The sequence below is a fragment of the Oryzias latipes genome, chromosome 8 (assembly GCF_002234675.1).
Source record: "Oryzias latipes chromosome 8, ASM223467v1".
Lineage (NCBI taxonomy): Eukaryota > Metazoa > Chordata > Actinopteri > Beloniformes > Adrianichthyidae > Oryzias > Oryzias latipes.
Window position 1 is genome coordinate 3,682,854 of NC_019866.2, and position 18,331 is coordinate 3,701,184.

The 18,331-nt window shown below is 45.2% G+C and overlaps 1 protein-coding gene across 8 annotated transcripts in view; it reads right to left on the reverse strand.

The window, feature by feature from the left end:
• Positions 1-116: 116 nt before the first annotated feature.
• Positions 117-18,331, reverse strand: part of LOC101165307 (SH3 and multiple ankyrin repeat domains protein 1) — an 83,727-nt gene continuing 65,512 nt past the window's right edge. Inside the window, exons 16-28 of one of the 8 annotated variants that reach the window (XM_023957350.1) lie at positions 14,397-14,479; positions 14,149-14,273; positions 13,888-14,023; positions 13,727-13,807; positions 11,209-11,217; positions 10,916-10,942; positions 10,760-10,816; positions 10,483-10,574; positions 10,261-10,384; positions 6,281-9,788; positions 6,103-6,114; positions 5,003-5,893; positions 117-3,076 (exon numbers count right to left, since the gene is read on the reverse strand). In XM_023957350.1, coding sequence (XP_023813118.1) covers positions 2,989-3,076; positions 5,003-5,893; positions 6,103-6,114; positions 6,281-9,788; positions 10,261-10,384; positions 10,483-10,574; positions 10,760-10,816; positions 10,916-10,942; positions 11,209-11,217; positions 13,727-13,807; positions 13,888-14,023; positions 14,149-14,273; positions 14,397-14,479 — 5,233 coding nt within the window. In that variant the 3' untranslated portion in view covers positions 117-2,988. Of the gene's footprint in view, positions 3,077-5,002; positions 5,894-6,102; positions 6,115-6,280; positions 9,789-10,260; positions 10,385-10,482; positions 10,599-10,759; positions 10,817-10,915; positions 10,943-11,208; positions 11,218-13,726; positions 13,808-13,887; positions 14,024-14,148; positions 14,274-14,396; positions 14,480-18,331 lie in introns of all 8 variants that reach the window. The other 7 variants (XM_023957352.1, XM_023957351.1, XM_023957345.1 and 4 more) reach the window with 7 other exon arrangements.

Sequence of the window (18,331 nt, forward strand, 5' to 3'; positions counted from 1 at the left end):
TGGTAAACCCAGAAGTGGTTGACGGGACGGTGGCTGCAAAAGTCCAAGTCTGCTCTGCTGAAGATGCCCACACTCACCTGAAAATCTTCATTGTTATAAAGAAACATTCAACAATCAGAACAGTTTCTGTTTATTATATTTCTAACAATTTATTTCTTAAAACATCTGAAATTCATATATTTGTATGAATGTGTGTATATGCATATAACATATACATATATATTCTGTAAGTTAACTTTATCAGCTCTTTTTTTTTTTGAAGATCTCTTAACTGAAATCGATTGCTTTCTATAGAGTCGGACCGATTCCCCCAGATGTTTTCGTCCAGTTGTATTCCGCGAGCGCTCGCTCTGTCAGCAGAGAAATGAGTCAAAGCTGTTTCTCATAGGTCATTTCAAAATTTGATCTGCTGGAGGTGTGGGCAAAAAGGTTTTGGCCCCAGTTTCTTTTCTTTTCCCCCCAGACCTGATGGAAGCAGAATCTGAGCCACAATGTTCCTGTTTGGCCTTCTTTTAGATGAAATGACCTCAAAACCTCCAAAGGGAAATGTAAAAAGTCACAGTTGGTCATGAGAAGAAGATTGTTGCATAATGTAGAGGTACAGGTGGATGAGCTGTGAGCACTTTGGCACATGTGACCGACCGTTTGCAGGAGCTGCTTTGTACAAACTGGAAGATGCGAATGAGAGGAAAAGAGCGCAAAAAGGCAGAGAACGGGTCAAACTGTATAGGAAGCAGAGCAGTTAAATAAACACATTTTACCTTTTCTTGTTAAACGTTATTTGGAAGACAAAGATTCTTTAGAACTTTTCAGATTTCTCTTGTTTGTACATCTTAAATGATAGATGAACATTATTTTCATCGTCCTTAATGTTATTTCTTTTACATCTAAATATAATCTCTTTTTGCCCATCTGTCCATAAACGGGTACAAAACTAATCACTCGAAGAACCTCTGCAGAATCACACTTCACAGCCTGTGTGCACTTTGAGGAACAAACATGTAGAACTTTGCTTTTTTTTGCAAAAGTATACCGAGGAGAGCAGGAATGGCCGTCTAATTCACATTTGACAAAAGTGTTCGTGGACTTGAGGACAGCAGGAGAGGTGAAGGTAGAGGTCATGAAAGAGCCCTTATATTTGATCTCAGCAAAGCTACGACAACTAACGGAAAGTGGCAAAAAACAAAGGGAAACAAGAGTTTGTGGTGAATCAACGGGGGCTTGCTTACATGCAGGTTGGAAAATCCAAAAGTGACGCATCCTAAGATTAGGAAAAAAAATCTTGCCTCCATGGCAACAGCTGCTACATCCTTACAGCATCTGCATATTATTGAGTGGCAGCTAATTTAAAAAAAACTGAGAAAATTATACTTTGAGGCCTTTTTAACATTTTAAATGAAAGCTTCACAGTCTGACAACAGCAAGGTCAACATGTCAGAGAAATGTGCTTCACACTTGGTCGCTTTTTCACAGAAATTAAGCAATGGTCGGGGTCAAGTGCAACTTTTCAAAAATACCCTCACATACTTTAATATTAGTTACCACAATGATTATCTTCAGCAAACAGCTTAAAATAAAGAGGATCCCTCGGGAGCAACCTCTGAGTCTGCAAAGGCAAAGCGGGACTTCAATAACAGTAAGGACGATGATAGTAATGATAAAAAGTAACAACAAATCTCTTTGTATCAATATTCCAGTGATCCCGTTTAAAGTTTAAAAAGTTTAAGAACAATCAGTGTATTAAAACTTAATGAAAGCATTTGTTCCTCCTCGGCCGGGCGTCTCGTCTCCTCCTGGGTTTTCCTTTCCGGGGAGAACTGCGTCTCCTGGAAGGAGCTGAGGGGGTTTGGTGGGAAAGAACACAAAAGAGGCAGTTTTTACTCTTCATCCCCGCTCTCGCTTGAAGACTCCACCACTCAGAAGGTCTGAAGAAGGAGCATATAGCACCTGTCTTCATGCTGAAGAGATCTGTCTCTGACAAAAAAAAATAAACATCCTTTGGAAGATTTCTCTTCACGTAAGTCCCACCTAACAGTTGAAAGCACGTCCCGTCTCCTGGATGCATTGTTGGATCCAAAAATTAAATGTGTCTATATAGAAGGTGTCCCAATAACTGTCACAGACACCTGGAGCGTCTACATGTTTGATGTATGCATGCAGGCTTGAGTGGTAGTAACTTGGGTGCCTGTGTGTGCACATCAATTATTTTCATTGTTTTTTACGTTGTTGGTCTGGGCACTTATTTTTGCTACAAATTGGTGATACAGTGACCAGTCTGTATATCTGTTGGCAGAATATGATAAAGAGCTTTAGGGTAACGTGTAATCCTGATGGCGGGACGCGCACTGAGAACAGAGCCCTAGCAGCCATGAGGTACAAACAACACGTGCCCAATCCAAGTCGAACACACAGCAAGCCTCCCTGCCTGGAACCAGGGACACCACTCATCCATCTGCTGCCTCGTCGCCTCTAAGACTCGAGGAAGAAATACTGCTTTGTCACCAAGCACACAAATGCACCTTCTGCACACATTCATCAGCATTCACCCTGAACTGCTTCCTCCTCTCTGTGACGCGCGCACAAAAAGGCTGCACTCCTCAACGAAAAGGAGCCGCCAACTGAGGAGTGTGGGGACTGAAAACTCACCAATGGAAGTTTTTCACTGCATTTGGCCTGTAATGGTTCCTGCTAAGGACCTCATCACTGATTGGTGCTGCAGAAACAGAATCCTCTCACACATTGTAGATGAAGGGGGGTTTGTGTCTGAGCGTGTGTGTGTGAATCGGTCTGTGTCAGCCGTCCTTCCATCCTGGGGTTTCTTCAAGCCTTAAACTTTATTTCTCATACTCTTTAAAATCTGCCCCCCTCCCCCCTCTTCATTTGTCGTGTGAATCCCCTGTGGATAGCAGCACTGGCGTCTTCCTCCTTCACTGACTCCCAGGACTCCTCATTTCTCTCTGAGCTTCTCTTCGGAACAGACCTGCAGCCTCAGCTTCGACTCCCGTCCTCCATCCTCCTCTCCGTTTGTCCATCCCGAGGTGACAGGACAGAGATGGGAAAAGGGCTGCTGGATAATCTGTGGACAAAAGCACAGTTAGGACTTCCTAACTATAAAAGTTAAACAAGGATAAATTGTTGTTTTTTTTACCTTTCGGCATATCCCTCTAGGGTTCGCCACAGCAAATCAGCTTTCACTGATTTGGTTGTTTAGCCGAGATTTTTACACCGGGTGCCCTTCCTGTCACAACCCTGCATTTTATCCATGCTGGGGGCCGGTACAGGGGTCCCCCTTGTGGCTACGTAGTTAGGCAGCAGTGTGAAAGGTCTTGACCATGACCGACCCTGGCTTCCCATGTGCCAGTACTACACGAATTCAACTGAGGCATACAGACGCTTCAAACAAGAATCAATCTATTCCTAAAATATTTTACAGGTGACTCATTTCCAGGAGATTCCACAAACATGAAAAGCTAGAGAGCATTTCTCCTCACATTCTGATACACCTGACCAGGTTATTTACTGGATTATAAAACTTCAACCTACACCTCTAGCTCACAATAAAACAACAAGTGTGACATCTCCAGATGAATCAAATCTAGATGCTCTTACAGAAGTCAACAAGAAGAGGGCGCTGTTTGTCTATAATAAGGACCTCGACGCTTCTAGGAGTTTACTTGTAAATATATTGAAATGCGACCCACATCTATTTATATAAAACACTTTAACGTCCTTTTTAATGTTTAAAAAAATTACTTTTTTTCAAGAAAATGTTAAAGAGAATTGATCCTTTAAAAAGTTTACCTGGGATGCAATCAGGTGTTCAAAAGGGTTGGGTTTTAAAAAGAACCACTGACGGCTGAGAGACTGATCACAGAAAATCCCCATCCATCCTTTCATCCATCCATCCATCTATTCATCCATCCATCCATCCATCCATCCATCCATCCATCCATCTATTCATCCATCCATCCATCCATCCATCCATCCATCCATCCATCCACCCATCCATCCATCCATCCATCCATCCATCCATCCATCCACCCACCCATCCATCCATCCATCCACCCATCCATCCATCCATCCATCCACCCATCCATCCATCCATCCATCTATTCATCCATCCATCCATCCTCTGAACTCCTTTTAGGGTCATGGGGTCTAAGCCTTGCTACTGTTGGATGATGGTGTTCAGCCTGAACAGATTGTCGGCATGTTGCAGGGGCACACAATCACACACCCCTTAACATACACTGACAACCCTTGGGACACTTTAGAAGGACCAATGAACCCACTAAGCATGATTTTGGACTGTTGGAGGAAGCCAGAGTGCCATGAGAAAACCTACACATGCATGAGGAGAACATGCAAACTCCACAAAGAAAGGTCTCAACTGGGATTTGAACCTTCTCACTGTGAGGCACCACCATGCAGGCCCCACAGTAAATTCCTCATAAAATGAAAAAAAAAAAAAAGTTTAACAACTATACAATTTCCCTGTTTCAAAGTTTAAAAAGAAATCTCTGTGTCCCTATATGTAGCAAAAAGCTTCTTCTTGATCTTTAAAGCCACAAACTCATCACAGACAGAAAAGATTCGAGGAATTTTGACGTGTACATGTGGGTAAATTCTCAAATGTCACAACAAAAGTGATGATGCTAAAATTAGCACTTAATAAAACAAAGTTTTATTTATTTATTTAACCTTTATTTAACCAGATAAGCTATTGAGAACGTGTTCTTATTTACAATAATGACCTAGTTCAAGGGTGTGGGAATTTTCTAAAAAACAAAAACTAGAATGATGCGATGCATTTAAACATGCAAGCACTTTACATGATTTTGCATTATTTTCTGCTGTCAGACTATGGTTTTAGTTTAGATGTGAGTGCTTAAAAAGCAGTTTCAGTTCATGTTACTTTGTAAAAGAGACATTACAAACGTTACCCCCCCCAAATTCCTTTAGAAACTGACACAATCTATTTAAAATAGATGTTCAGGCTCACCTGTCAATCACACTCCTCAAAGCTCGTTCTATATTCATGCGGTGGCCAACTCTTGTAACTCCCAAATCCAGGTAGTCTTCCTTCGTCAAGGAGGGTAGGTGGGTGCCATCAATCTCGTTGTCAAGGAATCGGTCTCTGTGTTCTCCCAAGTTCAGGTATCCCAGCCAGTCAGCAACGTCATACTTGGTCCAGTAGGGCAGGGGCTTGGAAGCAAAAGGCTTGGTGGGGGACGGGGGTGGTAAGTGGGGGTAACTCAGGCAAGTAGGTGGAGGGATAGGGTGTAGGGGCGGAGAAGATGTCCCAGACAGAAAGTGAGTTGGAGAAAGGGATCGAGATACCACCAAAGTGGAGTTTGGAGGAGGAGGTGCACCAGATGGAGCAAACAGGGGAGGGGAAGGTGAGAAATAAGGATCGCCAAGGGGGTTTCCAGGTGAGGGTGGGGTGATGGAACCACGGAGGTCATAGATGGCACTATACAGGGGTGAGGTAGGGAGCAGAGGAAGGGATGATGGGCGCGGCGGGCCCAGCTTGGGCCTTTCGGACGGGGAAATGAGCGGGCTTGGGGCTCTCCTGCGCTGAAGTACGTGGGATTCTGCTTTTCGAGAGTCTCGACTGGGGATGAACTGAAATTCTAGAGCTTTGGTCCGGTAGACAGGTCTGTGTTTGGGGGAGGTGGGGTACGGGGAATAAGATGTCGGGGACACTGGGGAATGGGAACGTGGCGGCTGAGAGGCGGCTGGGGGCTGAGGTGAAGGTGATCGTCCCCAGTTGGGGTAGTGGGAAGCGGGGGTGGGAGATGGCGATAACGACGGCTGCGATAATGAGATTGGTGACGGGGACTGAGATCGAGCTGAGGGGGGGCTCAGAGCTGAAGCAGAGTCTTCTGAAAATCTGTCAAAAGAAAGAGGAACCAAGTTTAAATTTTTTAAAAAAGGAGAACAATGATGAAAAACATGCTCGGACTCAATATGGGACACGCCCTTCCTCCATCTCTAACTATCTTTTGTTCATTTTTGTTTCATGACAGAATGTAAGTTGAGGTCAAATCTCTCTTTTTTCAGACAGAAAGGTAAACAGTGTTAAAGTTGTGTCTCCATTACCTGTTTCTGCTTCTGGGAAAAACACATGGAAAAAGCCAGAGAAATAATGCAGATTTACAGATTGTAGACGCTTACAAAAAGCAGACAGCAAAGGTTCAAACATCCGTTTGTCGAGATAAAGAATTTACCATTAATGTTTTGGAAAAAAACAAAAACAAACTTTTTGGCTTGCATGTACCTGTGTCTGCTCAGTGGTCTCTGGCTGCTCCAGCTGTCTTTGCTTCTTTGCTGCAGTTTGCTGCTCAGCTCATTAATGATGTTGGGCTTCATACTGGATACAGGGGGGTAAATTTTCTTCCCTTCCAAAATGGCTCCCGACTGGCTGCTTCCATCACCGCTCATCTGTCCGTCTCCCCAAAGAGGCTTCATGTCCGGCGTGCGTGGCCGATCGAAATACGGCGAAGTCGGACGTCCCAAGTTTTGCATGTCCCTGATATTATATGCATCCTGCCCACTGTCATCGTCTGCCGCTTCTTCCTCAAGCTCATCCTCCTCCTGCTCCGTCCTTTGCCTGTGGGAGTGGAAGGATGCAGGAGCAGTGCTCGTCTGTCTCTGCAGCTCCCCGGTACGGCCTCCGTCTCTGAACCTGCTCGTTTTTGGGTAGGTGGAGGCTGCAGCGGTTGCATTCTGCATCTCGAAAGTTTGCCCATCTAAGTAGTTCATGTAAGACTCAAGGAAATCTCCCCCTCTTTCTGTCTCCCCTGTCCCTCCTCCTCCCAATCTCCCTCCCGCTCCTAACCTCTCTCCTCGGTCTAGTCTTTCCCCGCGAACACCAGCACCACCCAGTCCCAGGATGCTGTCGAGGTGGTGGTCGCTGCTGCTTCGACTGTCCAGCTCCTCAATTCCAGAGTCCACCACCGTCTCCTGAGACTCTCCTTTTTTGGTGGTGGGGTAAGAGCGCTGTTGCTCCCCCGGTCTGCGACTGCCTCCAGTGGTGGTGGAGGTGGTTGCATGTGTCATTTGTGTTCTCTCCTGGTAGAGGTGGACGGAGGTGCTTGTTGTGGTGGCAGCAGCAGTGGTTGTAGCAGCACAGCTAGCGGTCGTTGCATGGGAGGCAGTGCCCCTGTGCGGGACAGAGGTGGCAGCTGTAGGGGGAGCCGGGGGACCCCGGTATGCTGGGGGTGGTGCAATATTGTGCGATGGAGGTGTGGGTGAAAATCTTCCAGTGGAAGGGGTGCTGTTGTAAAGATGGTGTGACATAGAGAAGGGTCGATGGTATGATCCAGGAGGAGGCGGGGGAGAGACCGCAGGGTGTGGTGGGGGTCTCGTGGTTGGTTGCAGAGTTGATGGTGAGGAAGGCGGAGGCGGATTGGGGGATGTCTGGGAGGGAGATGGAGCAGACTGAGTCAAATTTGCCACCTCGCTGTCATATGACGTGAGGCTAGAGGCGGTGGAGTCACCTGCCTGGGGCGAGGGCAGGGGTGTGTGAGCAGGAAAGCCACTTACAAAATGGTCCTTGTGGGGCGGAGGAGGAGGTGGTGGCGGTGGAGGAGGTGGAGGAGGTGGGGCTTGTTGTTGGCGGGAAGCCATATTGTTGGACAGCATCCTGTGTTGTGAGTACCCGGAAATTCCCCTATCAAAGCTGTTCGCAAACTCTAACGGTGGCGGGAGGGGGTCTACGTACACAAATTCATCATCTGCATCAATTGAAGGAGCAGGAGGAGGAAGAATCATCAGGCCTGTCCCGGTGCCTCCTGCATTGCTCACTGGTTGCTGGGTGCTGGTTGGTGGAGGAGAAGGAGGTGTGAGTGACAACCTATAAGCATCAGCTTGACTTTCCATCCTGAGAAAAGTGGGCCTCCGTGGCTGTTGAGACTGGGGCACCTGATGACCGGTGCTATCAGCTGCAGCCGCATTGGCAGCAGTCTGCTCTGCCCTCCTCATGTAGCCCTCCCTGTCTTTGTCCCTCTCCCTTGACAGCTCCCTTTCTCTCGACCGGTCGCGTTCCCTCTCCTTGTAGGAAGGCTGATATGGCTGAGACTGATAGTGGTGTGTGTGGACCGTTTTGTCCTCAGAGAAGCGAACCCTAAGCCCTTCCCGAGTCCCTCCTTCCCGTTCCCTCTCTCCTCCACCACCTTCATCACCCCAAGAACTCCCAGCTCCTCTGAGGATTCTGGGAGACGGTGGGCGACCAACTGTGGGGGTAGTGGCCGCCAGGGAAGAGGAGGTGACTAGATATGAGCTGGAGGACTGTGATGTGGAGGACACAGCCTGAGAGGTAACAGAGGACGAAGGGAAGACCACACTCGACATCTGGCGGGCGAAGTGATGCTCTGGTCCTCTTCTCAGCGTGCTGTCGTCCCTCAGGGCCCGTTCTCTAGCAGCCAGGGCAAGCCCTAATGGCGATGTGGGGTCAAGTGCTTTTCCGGTAAGGGGGTGAATGAAGGTGGTGTTTGTGGGGAGTGGGGGCTGTCTGCCTGCTGATGTGTACAAATCAGCAGGGACAGACTTGGGCTGATAGTCCAGGGCAGGCGTGGAGTATTCAGGCAGGCCAAAAGCTGGGGGCATACTCCGAGTGTGATGGATGAAGGTGTCTGCAGAAAACATGCCTTCATCAATGGATTTGGAGGGTCGTAGTCGGGTGGATGAACTGTCAGCCTGTGAGTTGAGCGGCTGCTGGGACAGCTGAGTCCTTGTTATCCCACCTATTCCATCACTTACTCCCCCAAGACTCACGTCCTCCTCAGCTGACATGAACAAGGAGGCGCTCTTTCGCCGCGCCTCATGAAACCGCTCCCTGTCTCTACGAGCTGCACCAACAATGGCAGCCCCAAACTGGCTGGTGAAGTCCAAGTTTTCCTGGGCTCGAACTGAAGGCAAAGAGGGAGGTGGCGGTGCTGGAATGGATGGTGGCGCAGGAGGCTGTGGAGCAGGAGTGGAAGGTGGAGCACCATGAGGTGTTTTTGTTTCATTTGCCTCCCCTGATGCAGGAACGTCGGCCTCCACACTGCTGCCTTGGCTGCTGCGCCCACTGCTGCTGGTTGAAGGGGCCTTAACAATGATGGTGGGAATAGGAATGGAGCTTTTCTCCACAGAGTCTTTCCCCCCCAGAGTTCCCTGGCCTACACGCAGGTCTTCCACTTTGGACTGCTTTACTAGAGGGCCTTTACCTCTCCTGGCCCCTCCTTTAGGACCCCCGGCTGACGCTGCGCTGCGGTCTGCACGCTGGGGTTGGCTCTGAGTAGTCTGTTGTTGCTGGGGCATCACTGTTGCAATGCTGGATGGAGGGACGGCTGTGCTGTAGCCTCTTCTGAGACCTGCTGCCTTAACCCCCATCCCAACCCCAACAGGCTCCCCGGTGTAGGCAACCTTTCGCGAAGCAGTCCTGCTTTGAGCTGTATGGACAGCCGCAGCATGTGCATAAGATGTGGTGTGGTCCACTGCTCCATCTCTAGGGCCAGCACTGGTACCACCTGCCCTCTCCCTGCCACCATGGGTGAAGTGCACAGACTGGGCCTGGGAGTAGGGCTGATAGTGTGCAGAGGTGGACGTAGATTGGGACACGGAGACAGACGGCTGCTGAGAGGACTTGGCTCTCCAACCAAGTGGAGGAGCCGAGGAGAATGGAGGCTCCGGTGGAGCAGTGGTGGGAGGGGGAGGAATTTCGTCAGGGCCGGGCACTGATAGACTTCTGGCAAACTTTATCCCTGGAGGATGCAGGAACTGTTTTTCCTCCTCAGGCACACCTGCAATATTTGTAGAGAGTAAAAAAAATGTTACAAAACGAAGAAGAAAGAAGAATGAATAGAAGATAGAATAAAAAAAGGGGAATGCTGAGAGTGTCTGTCCAAATCTGCCTGCCCAAGAAGCTGCCAGAAAGTCTGTCCTCATTGCTTTGTGCCACATATTCCTCCACTTGAAGAAAATATACAGCAAATAACAGGAACATTATTATCTTTTTTTACCACAAAGAACTTAGCTGTGTCCAAAAGAAAGTTTAAAAAAACTACAAGCAAATCAGATATGGGCAAGAAAAATAAGCAGGTGCTGCATGTTACATAAAAAAATGATATCAGACTAACAAACTTTTAGCCTCCAATCAGATTCATTGGCCACAGACAAGACGAACAGGTCAGCACAGCACAGACCTCGACTGAGCCAGAGGACAAACAGACAGCCAGGTAAGGAGGGGGCAGACAAAGAAACAGACAACCTCACCGATGGATTTCTGCCGCAGCATACCGTGCGGGGGGGCATGACCTGAGGCGTATTGTCCTCGGTCGTAACCAAGGCCCGAACCTGACGACATCAGCCCCATCCCGGACTGATCCCCATAAGCCTGCTGGAAGAAAGCCGCACTGACACAGGCATTTGCAAAAGCTTCCAAACCTGCCGCGTGCATTAACAACACACATCTGTGATCTGTTTCACAAGACACACCTCATTGCCATAGAAACTTCTCCCCCTGTCTCTCTTTGGCCCCTGTCCCCGTGTCCCCGGCGCCTCATTGTTGCTGATTGTCTGTTGAGCTGCTGCAAGAATTTCATCGAGTTTATCTGAGAGAACGTAAAGAAGTAAAGAGACAGACAGGAAAGAGAAATAGAGACACACGGCAATGAAACAGAAAAACGGACAGCAACAAAACAAGAAGAACACTCGACAAGTGTGACCAGATAGATACGGGGGAGCTTCAGCTGACAAACATGAGCCTCCTTACTCAGAGCCATCTGATAGACTGTCCTCTTCTTCTCTACAGCTTGTGAGGATTCGAATTCTAAAATAGGGAAAAAGAAGGCCAGTCAGAGACCGGGTGCCAAGTCATTTTGGACAGACATAAATACAACGGCTTAAGCTGCAGTGCATCCGAGCATACCTGATTTTTTTTTCCATGGGGTAGCAGCTGGGAGGAGGACAAAAGGAGACTTAAGTTTTGGCAGAAGTGAAAGTGCAATGGCGTTGTGACAGTGAATACTAATCATTTTCCCCAGGGCCTCACAAACTGAGTCACCTCGTCAGGTTTTTCGATCCTCTATGAAAAAGGAGGCATATTCACACACCCACGCCCCCCACAGCCGACGAACGCACACGCGTGTTACAGGAAACATGCTGCACTCACATGCAACCAAACACACATTCAATCTACACTTAGTCTGAAGACGCTCCCACCTCTCTCCACTGTTGAGGTCCCATCGGCGTGGTTGAAAGAAAAGAAAAGAAATGTGGTTATTAGCGACGAGACCGACGAAAAGGGAAGAGGATGGGTTAAAAAGTGAGCCCTTGCATCCACTGGTGTCAGTAAGTCTGTGTTGCTTTTGTCCTGAAGGATTTATCCAAAATAAACACACGTAGATGATGATTTTCAAATCCTTTCAAAAAAGTTTCATAAGACATGCAGCAAAACACATTTGAGCAAGACTTGTGACAAACTACAGACGAGTTTACAGTATTTGTGAACTGGGGTGCCTTAAATAAAGATTTTTGTTTTATTTTAATGCCCTTGTTGTCTTGCAGCATGACTTCCAGGTGAACTGGGACACTGCAGCAATCTTAGAGGTGAAATTGTTTCACAGCTAAATTAATTCAGATGATTTAAAATCAGCCTATGGCCCAAGCAGACATCCTTCCTCTCAGAATGTAGTGTCAGAACTGGAGTTAGAACCCGCTTTCTTAAAGAAGTGGATTTAAAGACCCACGCCAATGAAAATAGTCTTTGTGGTGCTTTCAGCATGTTCTTCTGGCATTGTTTTTAAGATGGAGGACATATTAACAAGAAAATGAAGCTTAAAATTGAATTTCTGAGTATTTTTTTATTCAAAAACAGACCAAAAAAAATGTCATTTGTAAAAGATCATATTTGCGACATAGAAAATATGTTGGGCGGGCAACAAGCTAACTGCCGCACTCTATTCCGATGTATCTAGTTGCAGACAAATATATCCATGCACGTCTTCCTTTTCCTCATCCGAGCTGGCATCTGGCTCCAATATTTCTCGCCCTTTTTGTTGCACCAGTAATGTTAAGTTTGGGGTGTGAAGGACTGTTAGCTAGCGGGAAAGAGCGTCAACAAAGGGATGACGGGAAGTCAGGGGAGGCTAACTCCACGCTAAAAGTCCAGCCCACAACTCAGAGGTGAAATAAATAAAAAAATTAATCTTTTTTTTTTTTATCTTGTCTAAAAACGAGAGCGCTTGAGAAAGAATTTCAAAGAGGACTTTACGTTTTGATGACTGAAATTTTTCATCTTGCATGTTTTTCTGGGTAACAGTTTTTTCTAATATAAATACACTTGGAACAAACATATTTTAACCTCAACAGTTTAAACATCATATTATCTATTAAAATGGTTTATTCTTCAGGTTACTGGTTTCAACATCAGTACAGAAACCATTTAATTGCTCATGCTGAATGTGAAGGGTTAACCAGGCTTTATATTTAAAACAGGATGTTTTCCCTCTCAGATTTCTCATCACTTTTCTGCGAAACTCATGCTGTATCAAAAGGGATGCACAATATGTCCCCCTCATGAATAAATCCATACAGTGAAAAGTACTATTTTTTAAAGCAAAGATTGTGGCAACCAGAAGGTGGTTTATAGGTTTAGAAAACGAGAGTCTGTGCATCAGGCTCCGTGTTCATGCTTTGTCGATCAGGTGAGGTCACATCACATTGAGAACTCAGGTAAGGGCAGAGGAAGGGGTGGAAGGCTGACGTTTTGCAGCAGGAGTGCCTGTACACTTTACAGAGATGGACTGCTGCGGATTCTTTAAGAGTCCCCTCCCTCGTGAACATCTCTGTTGCTCGCTGGACTCGGTCAGAAGCAACACGCAGAAGACATCAACCAATTACCGATGCACCACCGGCCAATGTTCTAATCTGCAAATGGGGGCGTTGACCCTGGTCATGCAACTCCCACTATTTTGCCTCAAATAGAGACGGCGTAGTCGAACATAATGGCGTTACTATGGCAACAGACCTGGAACAAAGTTGTTTTTTTTAATTCTCTACAATTACTCATCTTTATCTTCTGTGTGTTTTCTTTCAAAGCAAAGACATTTTCAAAAATAAACTGATGGAGAAAGCAACGCTTTTGCTGCTTTATTAGAAAACAAAAACCTGAAATATTATGTCCCTATTTTCTCCCAAGAACCTGGAGGCTCCATTAGGGCGATGCCCTTGTCCTGTCAACAAGTGTCTGTTGAGAGAAGGGTTGCGTGTTAGGGAGGTCTGGTGTTAAAGTTGTGGTTTGGCGAGGGAAGAATAGGAGGTGCAGGGGGGGGGTCAAAGGTAGGAGAAGCGGGCAGTGAGAGGAGGATCAAACTGTGGATGGAGACACTTTTTCTTGTGGGGTTACCTGTAGTGGGGGTGCTGGAAGTGACAGTGTGGAACCTCTGAAAGAACAGTGAAACGCATTGAGACCGTCAACCATGGCGACAGCCAATCTGTCTTTATCTCCTTTCTGTCACTAAATAATCACACCACGACCTCTCTGCATTCTCGCTGTTTAAATTCAGCCAAAGTTCAGCTTCCTCTCACACTTTTATTAACAGTGACAATCACTCCTCATCACCTCAGCCTGTTTCAACCAGTGAAACTGTTTCCTTTATTGTCTGTATCTCTCTGGCCCCTTTCTCTGTAATCCCTCCCCTTTCATCTTCTGTAAAGTTAATTTAAGGCAGTTTCTTACCCATTTCCTCCAGCTCTGAAGTCATTGATTTGGAACGTAGGGCAATAGCCGGAGTGTTCAGCCTCTTACTCTGCTGTGGGACTGCAGGAGGAGAAAAAAAAGAGCAAATCAGTCGGTCAAAGTGTTCACAAATAGGACCAGAAATCAAGGCAGGTACTCACTTTTCTTCCTGGAGCCTTCCTCCATGTCTGGGTTGCGTGTTACCATGACAACCTTTACCATGAGGCTGTTGCCGCCCTGTCGTATCATGTTGACCACCTGCCGATGACCCACCTTCACCACGTTCTGACCGTTAACCTGTGACATGAACAATCCTTTTCTTACTATAGTCTGTCTTTATTCTACTGCAGTAAAGCTTAAATTAATTCAACTGTAGACCAACCGGTGCTAAAGGATGTTTTATACGAATAAATGTGCCTTACCTCTATGAGAAAATCCCCCATCCTGAGCCCGGCTCTCCAGGCCACTCCTCCTTCGTCCACTGACTCCAAATACTGCAGAGCTGGAAAGGCCGGAGTGGGTGTAAACTCTTCGATTGGAGTCTGAGCTGGAGACACCATAAGAACAGCAGACTGAGCATAAACATTGCAGGTGAGATGTGACAAAAGCAACATGAACTTTACTGTTACAATCACAAAGTCAAGAGAAAATCTTTACAGATTTTTCTTACCTTTGGCCCCCCTTAGCACAAAGCCAAACCCCTCACTGTCTTTCTTCTGGAGGAGCACAGTCTTCTCCTTGATTATGTAGTCACTTGCAGGCACAGACAGAAACAGTAAGCAAATGGAAAATTAGAAGCAGTTTACAGAGGTTTTGTCTTTCTCGTGTCTCCCCTGTCAAAGGTAAAGGCCTTATAGAGCCTTAGAAAAAAAAGCAATTGGAAGACATTCACTCCCTGTACAGCTAACATCAGCACAGTTCTAAACAAATCAAGTTGCAAAGACTAAAAATGGAAAATAACATCAACTCTTCCTCAGTTTCAGCTGCTCCAAATTGGCAAAAAAATGTTTTGACATCCGCAGAAAAAATGTTATCTGTGAATAATGAGCAATTGGACATTGCATCACTATTTAGTTAATTAACTTACTCCCATCATCTTTTTTCAAAGCGTTCTCAGTGGTATTTTAATTATGTTTAATGCCATTTTTAGCCAAAAGCAAAAAACCTGTGACGTAGTTTCTGCAGAGTGGCAGAAGTTCATTAGAAATTCACCTATGAGTTGTGGGCGGGACCATTTATGTGGTGTAAGCCCAGCCACCCTTCCCATCACACATCTGTTTACACGACCTCCTGCTAGCTTACAGGCCCACAACCTCAACCTAACATTAGCAGTGCAACAAAAATGGCGAGCAATATCAGAGCAACCAGCCACACAGTTTAGATCCAGATTCCAGCTCAGACGAGGAAAACAAAAGCGTTCATGGATCTATTTGTCTGCAAGTGGACGCATCAGCCTGTGGCGCACCTACGTCACAAACACGGAATATTTCAATCTGCATATCGTTTGTCTGCTCCTGATTCAAAAAGATTTTAATAGAGAAATTCATAGAAATATAATTTTAAGCTTAATTTTCTTCATATCTGTCCTCCATCTTCAGACAAATAACAAATGACTTTGTTAAAAACACTAAAAACAAAAACTAATGAATTAAACTAGTACTGCTGAGGAGCAAGGATGCATAATTACTCACTGCTTCTGCATTTGAGAGTTTTCCTTACCTCCTTTTTTATTGTTCTAACTTACTCATACGGTTTGAACAACAGAATTAGCCACATACATTTACCATGCAATACTGTTAAAACAAGAACAGATTTTGAAAACATAATAATTCTTTTCATGAAAGCAGCGAGTCAAAACTGGACTCTGTTTCGCTCGCCTGTACATCTTTGACAGCCTGCCAAGAGCCAATTTCTACCAGAACAACAGAAAGAGATGCTATATCCAGGACCATGGCGCTGCTCGTTGCCTCAGCAACAGCTAGTACCAGACGCAAGGAATCTTGGGTAGGTCCACAGCCGAGTCAGGGTATGTTAACTGTAAATTATTAGTCACTGACAGAAGACGACGGCACGCTCACAGGTGATGTTGGCAGAGCATTTCCTCGCTCTGCTACGGCACAACAGGCGGGAACGTGGCCAATCTACAGAATCTACTTACTGGAAAACTGCTAAAGCTACTGTGAGGTTCTGTGTGATTCTATCAGTAAAATAAAAAACGAAGAGCATAGACTGAACCGGTTTAGCTTTTTTTGTTGATCAAACATTGTGTTGTTGGTTTAAAACAAATCACAAAGTTTTTTGTTGAAAAAGCCAAAGCAGTTTGTTATCAATAAAACCCTGTGTGTTCTTCACATTCTGTCTATTGTCCTTGTCTTACGGGTCAAAAATTACTCACCCTATCAAAGCCCCAAAATAAAACAACTTCATTGAACTAATATCTATTGTGCACACTGAGACAACCTGTTAGTCATGAATTCAAATCAATTGAATTCATTTTATATAATTTTTTTTGCTACGCAATACAAAAAATACAATCACCAGAGAACGTTATTACACTTTGTATTGTATTGCATCATCATATAAATGTGAAGTGATCACTTCAGAATTCATTTATAAAGATGTAAAACAACAATCTCAGATTCTTTGTCAACAGTTTATTCTTTAAATATTTTAGAAAGTGTGTGTGTAGATGTGGGTGGTCTCACATTTATGACTTTGTAGAGTCCAATCAGAGGAGCCTACCAACAGTGTGGAGTTGCATGGTCACTGTAGATGTGTGACTCTAGGTGTGTCTGGGTGTAGGTGTGAGCGTGTGGGTATGTGTGTAGTTGTTAGTGTGTGTAGCTGTGTTTGAAGTTTTGTAAGTATGTAGTTGTGAGTGTGTAGGTCTGTGTGTATGTGTGTAGTTGTGTGTGAATTTAGTTCCACATGTTTCTGTGTGTGTATGAAGGTGAGTAAGTGTGTAGTTGTGTGTGAGTGTAGTTGTACATGTTCGTGTGTGGGTGTGGGTGTGTGTGTGTAAGTGTTTAGTTAAGAGTGTAGACCTGTGTAGGTGTAAGTGTATGTATGTGTACATGTGTGTAGGCGTTTGGGTGAGTGTGCAGGTGTAGGTGTGTGTAAGTAGGTGTGTTTCAGTGTAGAAAGAAGTGTGTGTTTGTGTAGGTAGAAGTGTGTGTTTGTGCATCTTAGAGAGACTTAGAGAGTTTATGAACTTTTTTCTGCTGTTTAGATGCTTTTTTAATCCACGGGTCAACAATGAAACAATCTCAGTGCCCTGATGGAGCACAGCCCACATGTAAACACGAACAAAATAACTTTTTTTTACTGATGGAGTCACTTTAAGAAAAGTAATAAGCTTTCAGTTTGGTAAAGGATATGTTAAGGTATTTTTTTCTACAACCAAACATAGTAATGGGCCTTGTTTAAAACAATTTAAGGGCTAATAAGATAATTCCAGCAACACTTTTTAAAATCTATGTCAAACTAGCCGCTGCAGGTCAATACCAACCAAAGACATTTCTTGAAACTTTGAACCAGTTTCAAAGTTAGTTGTAGCATCACTTCTCTGGGACATTTGTTATGAATGAATGGACCAAACAAATAGCTGTGCATCCAGGCAGTGACTCACACAAGTATATATATCCTATCAGCTGTAACATACTGTAACCACATGCTGACAATCCCACTGTGCACCAAAATAGTCCCGTCCCACTCCATCTGTTCATCCCTCTTTCCCTCTCTTTAGTCTTTTTTTTGTTGTTGCATACTACCATCCGGATGGCTCCTCCATTCTGAGCCCTACACCTTCTGATCAAAAAGTGACTCTTTTCTTCTCTTCTAAGACCCCCCCCCCCCCCCCCCCCCCCCCCCGAGATCTTTTCATTCAGTCGATTAAGTGTGTGATTCTCTCCATAAGCCATGAGAGCTGCTCTGTCTCTTCCCCGGCTCTGCCACTTTGTTACTCCTGTCCTCTTTTGTCCATCTCTGCCATGAAGCTCAGATTTCACTTCTCTGAGGGGCATGGAGAGCCAACTCGCGACGAGCTCAGGACATATTCAGCCTGACGCGTGAATTGGCAGAGCTCAGAGTTCATTGCTTAAAGTTGAATCACATTTTACAGCTTGGCCTGTTGTATCCCTGCAGGCAAAACATGCAACAAGTCACTAGAGTCTTTTCAGGTGGGGGAATGCAAGTTTGTGGGATAAAAAGGTTTGACTAAAAATACTTCACATTATTCAAAGAGAGATGTTTCACACTTTCCTGTCTGATCACATTTAAGCACTGAAAACGGGCTAGAAAGTACTGGATTAGCCCGGAAGCAGATCCCAGGTTTAGCTGGACTAACTTGGAAAAATCTCTCTCTATGTGTGTGTGTGTGTGTGTATATTTTTTTTAATTGCTTGAAATAAAGAATTACAATTATGGACTTTTTAACCTTTTATATTGTGCCCCCAAAACAAAATGCCTCTCACATTAATCATTAACAGTTCTGAAATCTATGTGCATGAGATACTGCACGAATTAAACCTGGAGAACCCACAGGGTCACATTTTTCTTTTCTTTCAGTTTTTTTAAATTGTACTGTTTGTCAATTTTTGTCCTATT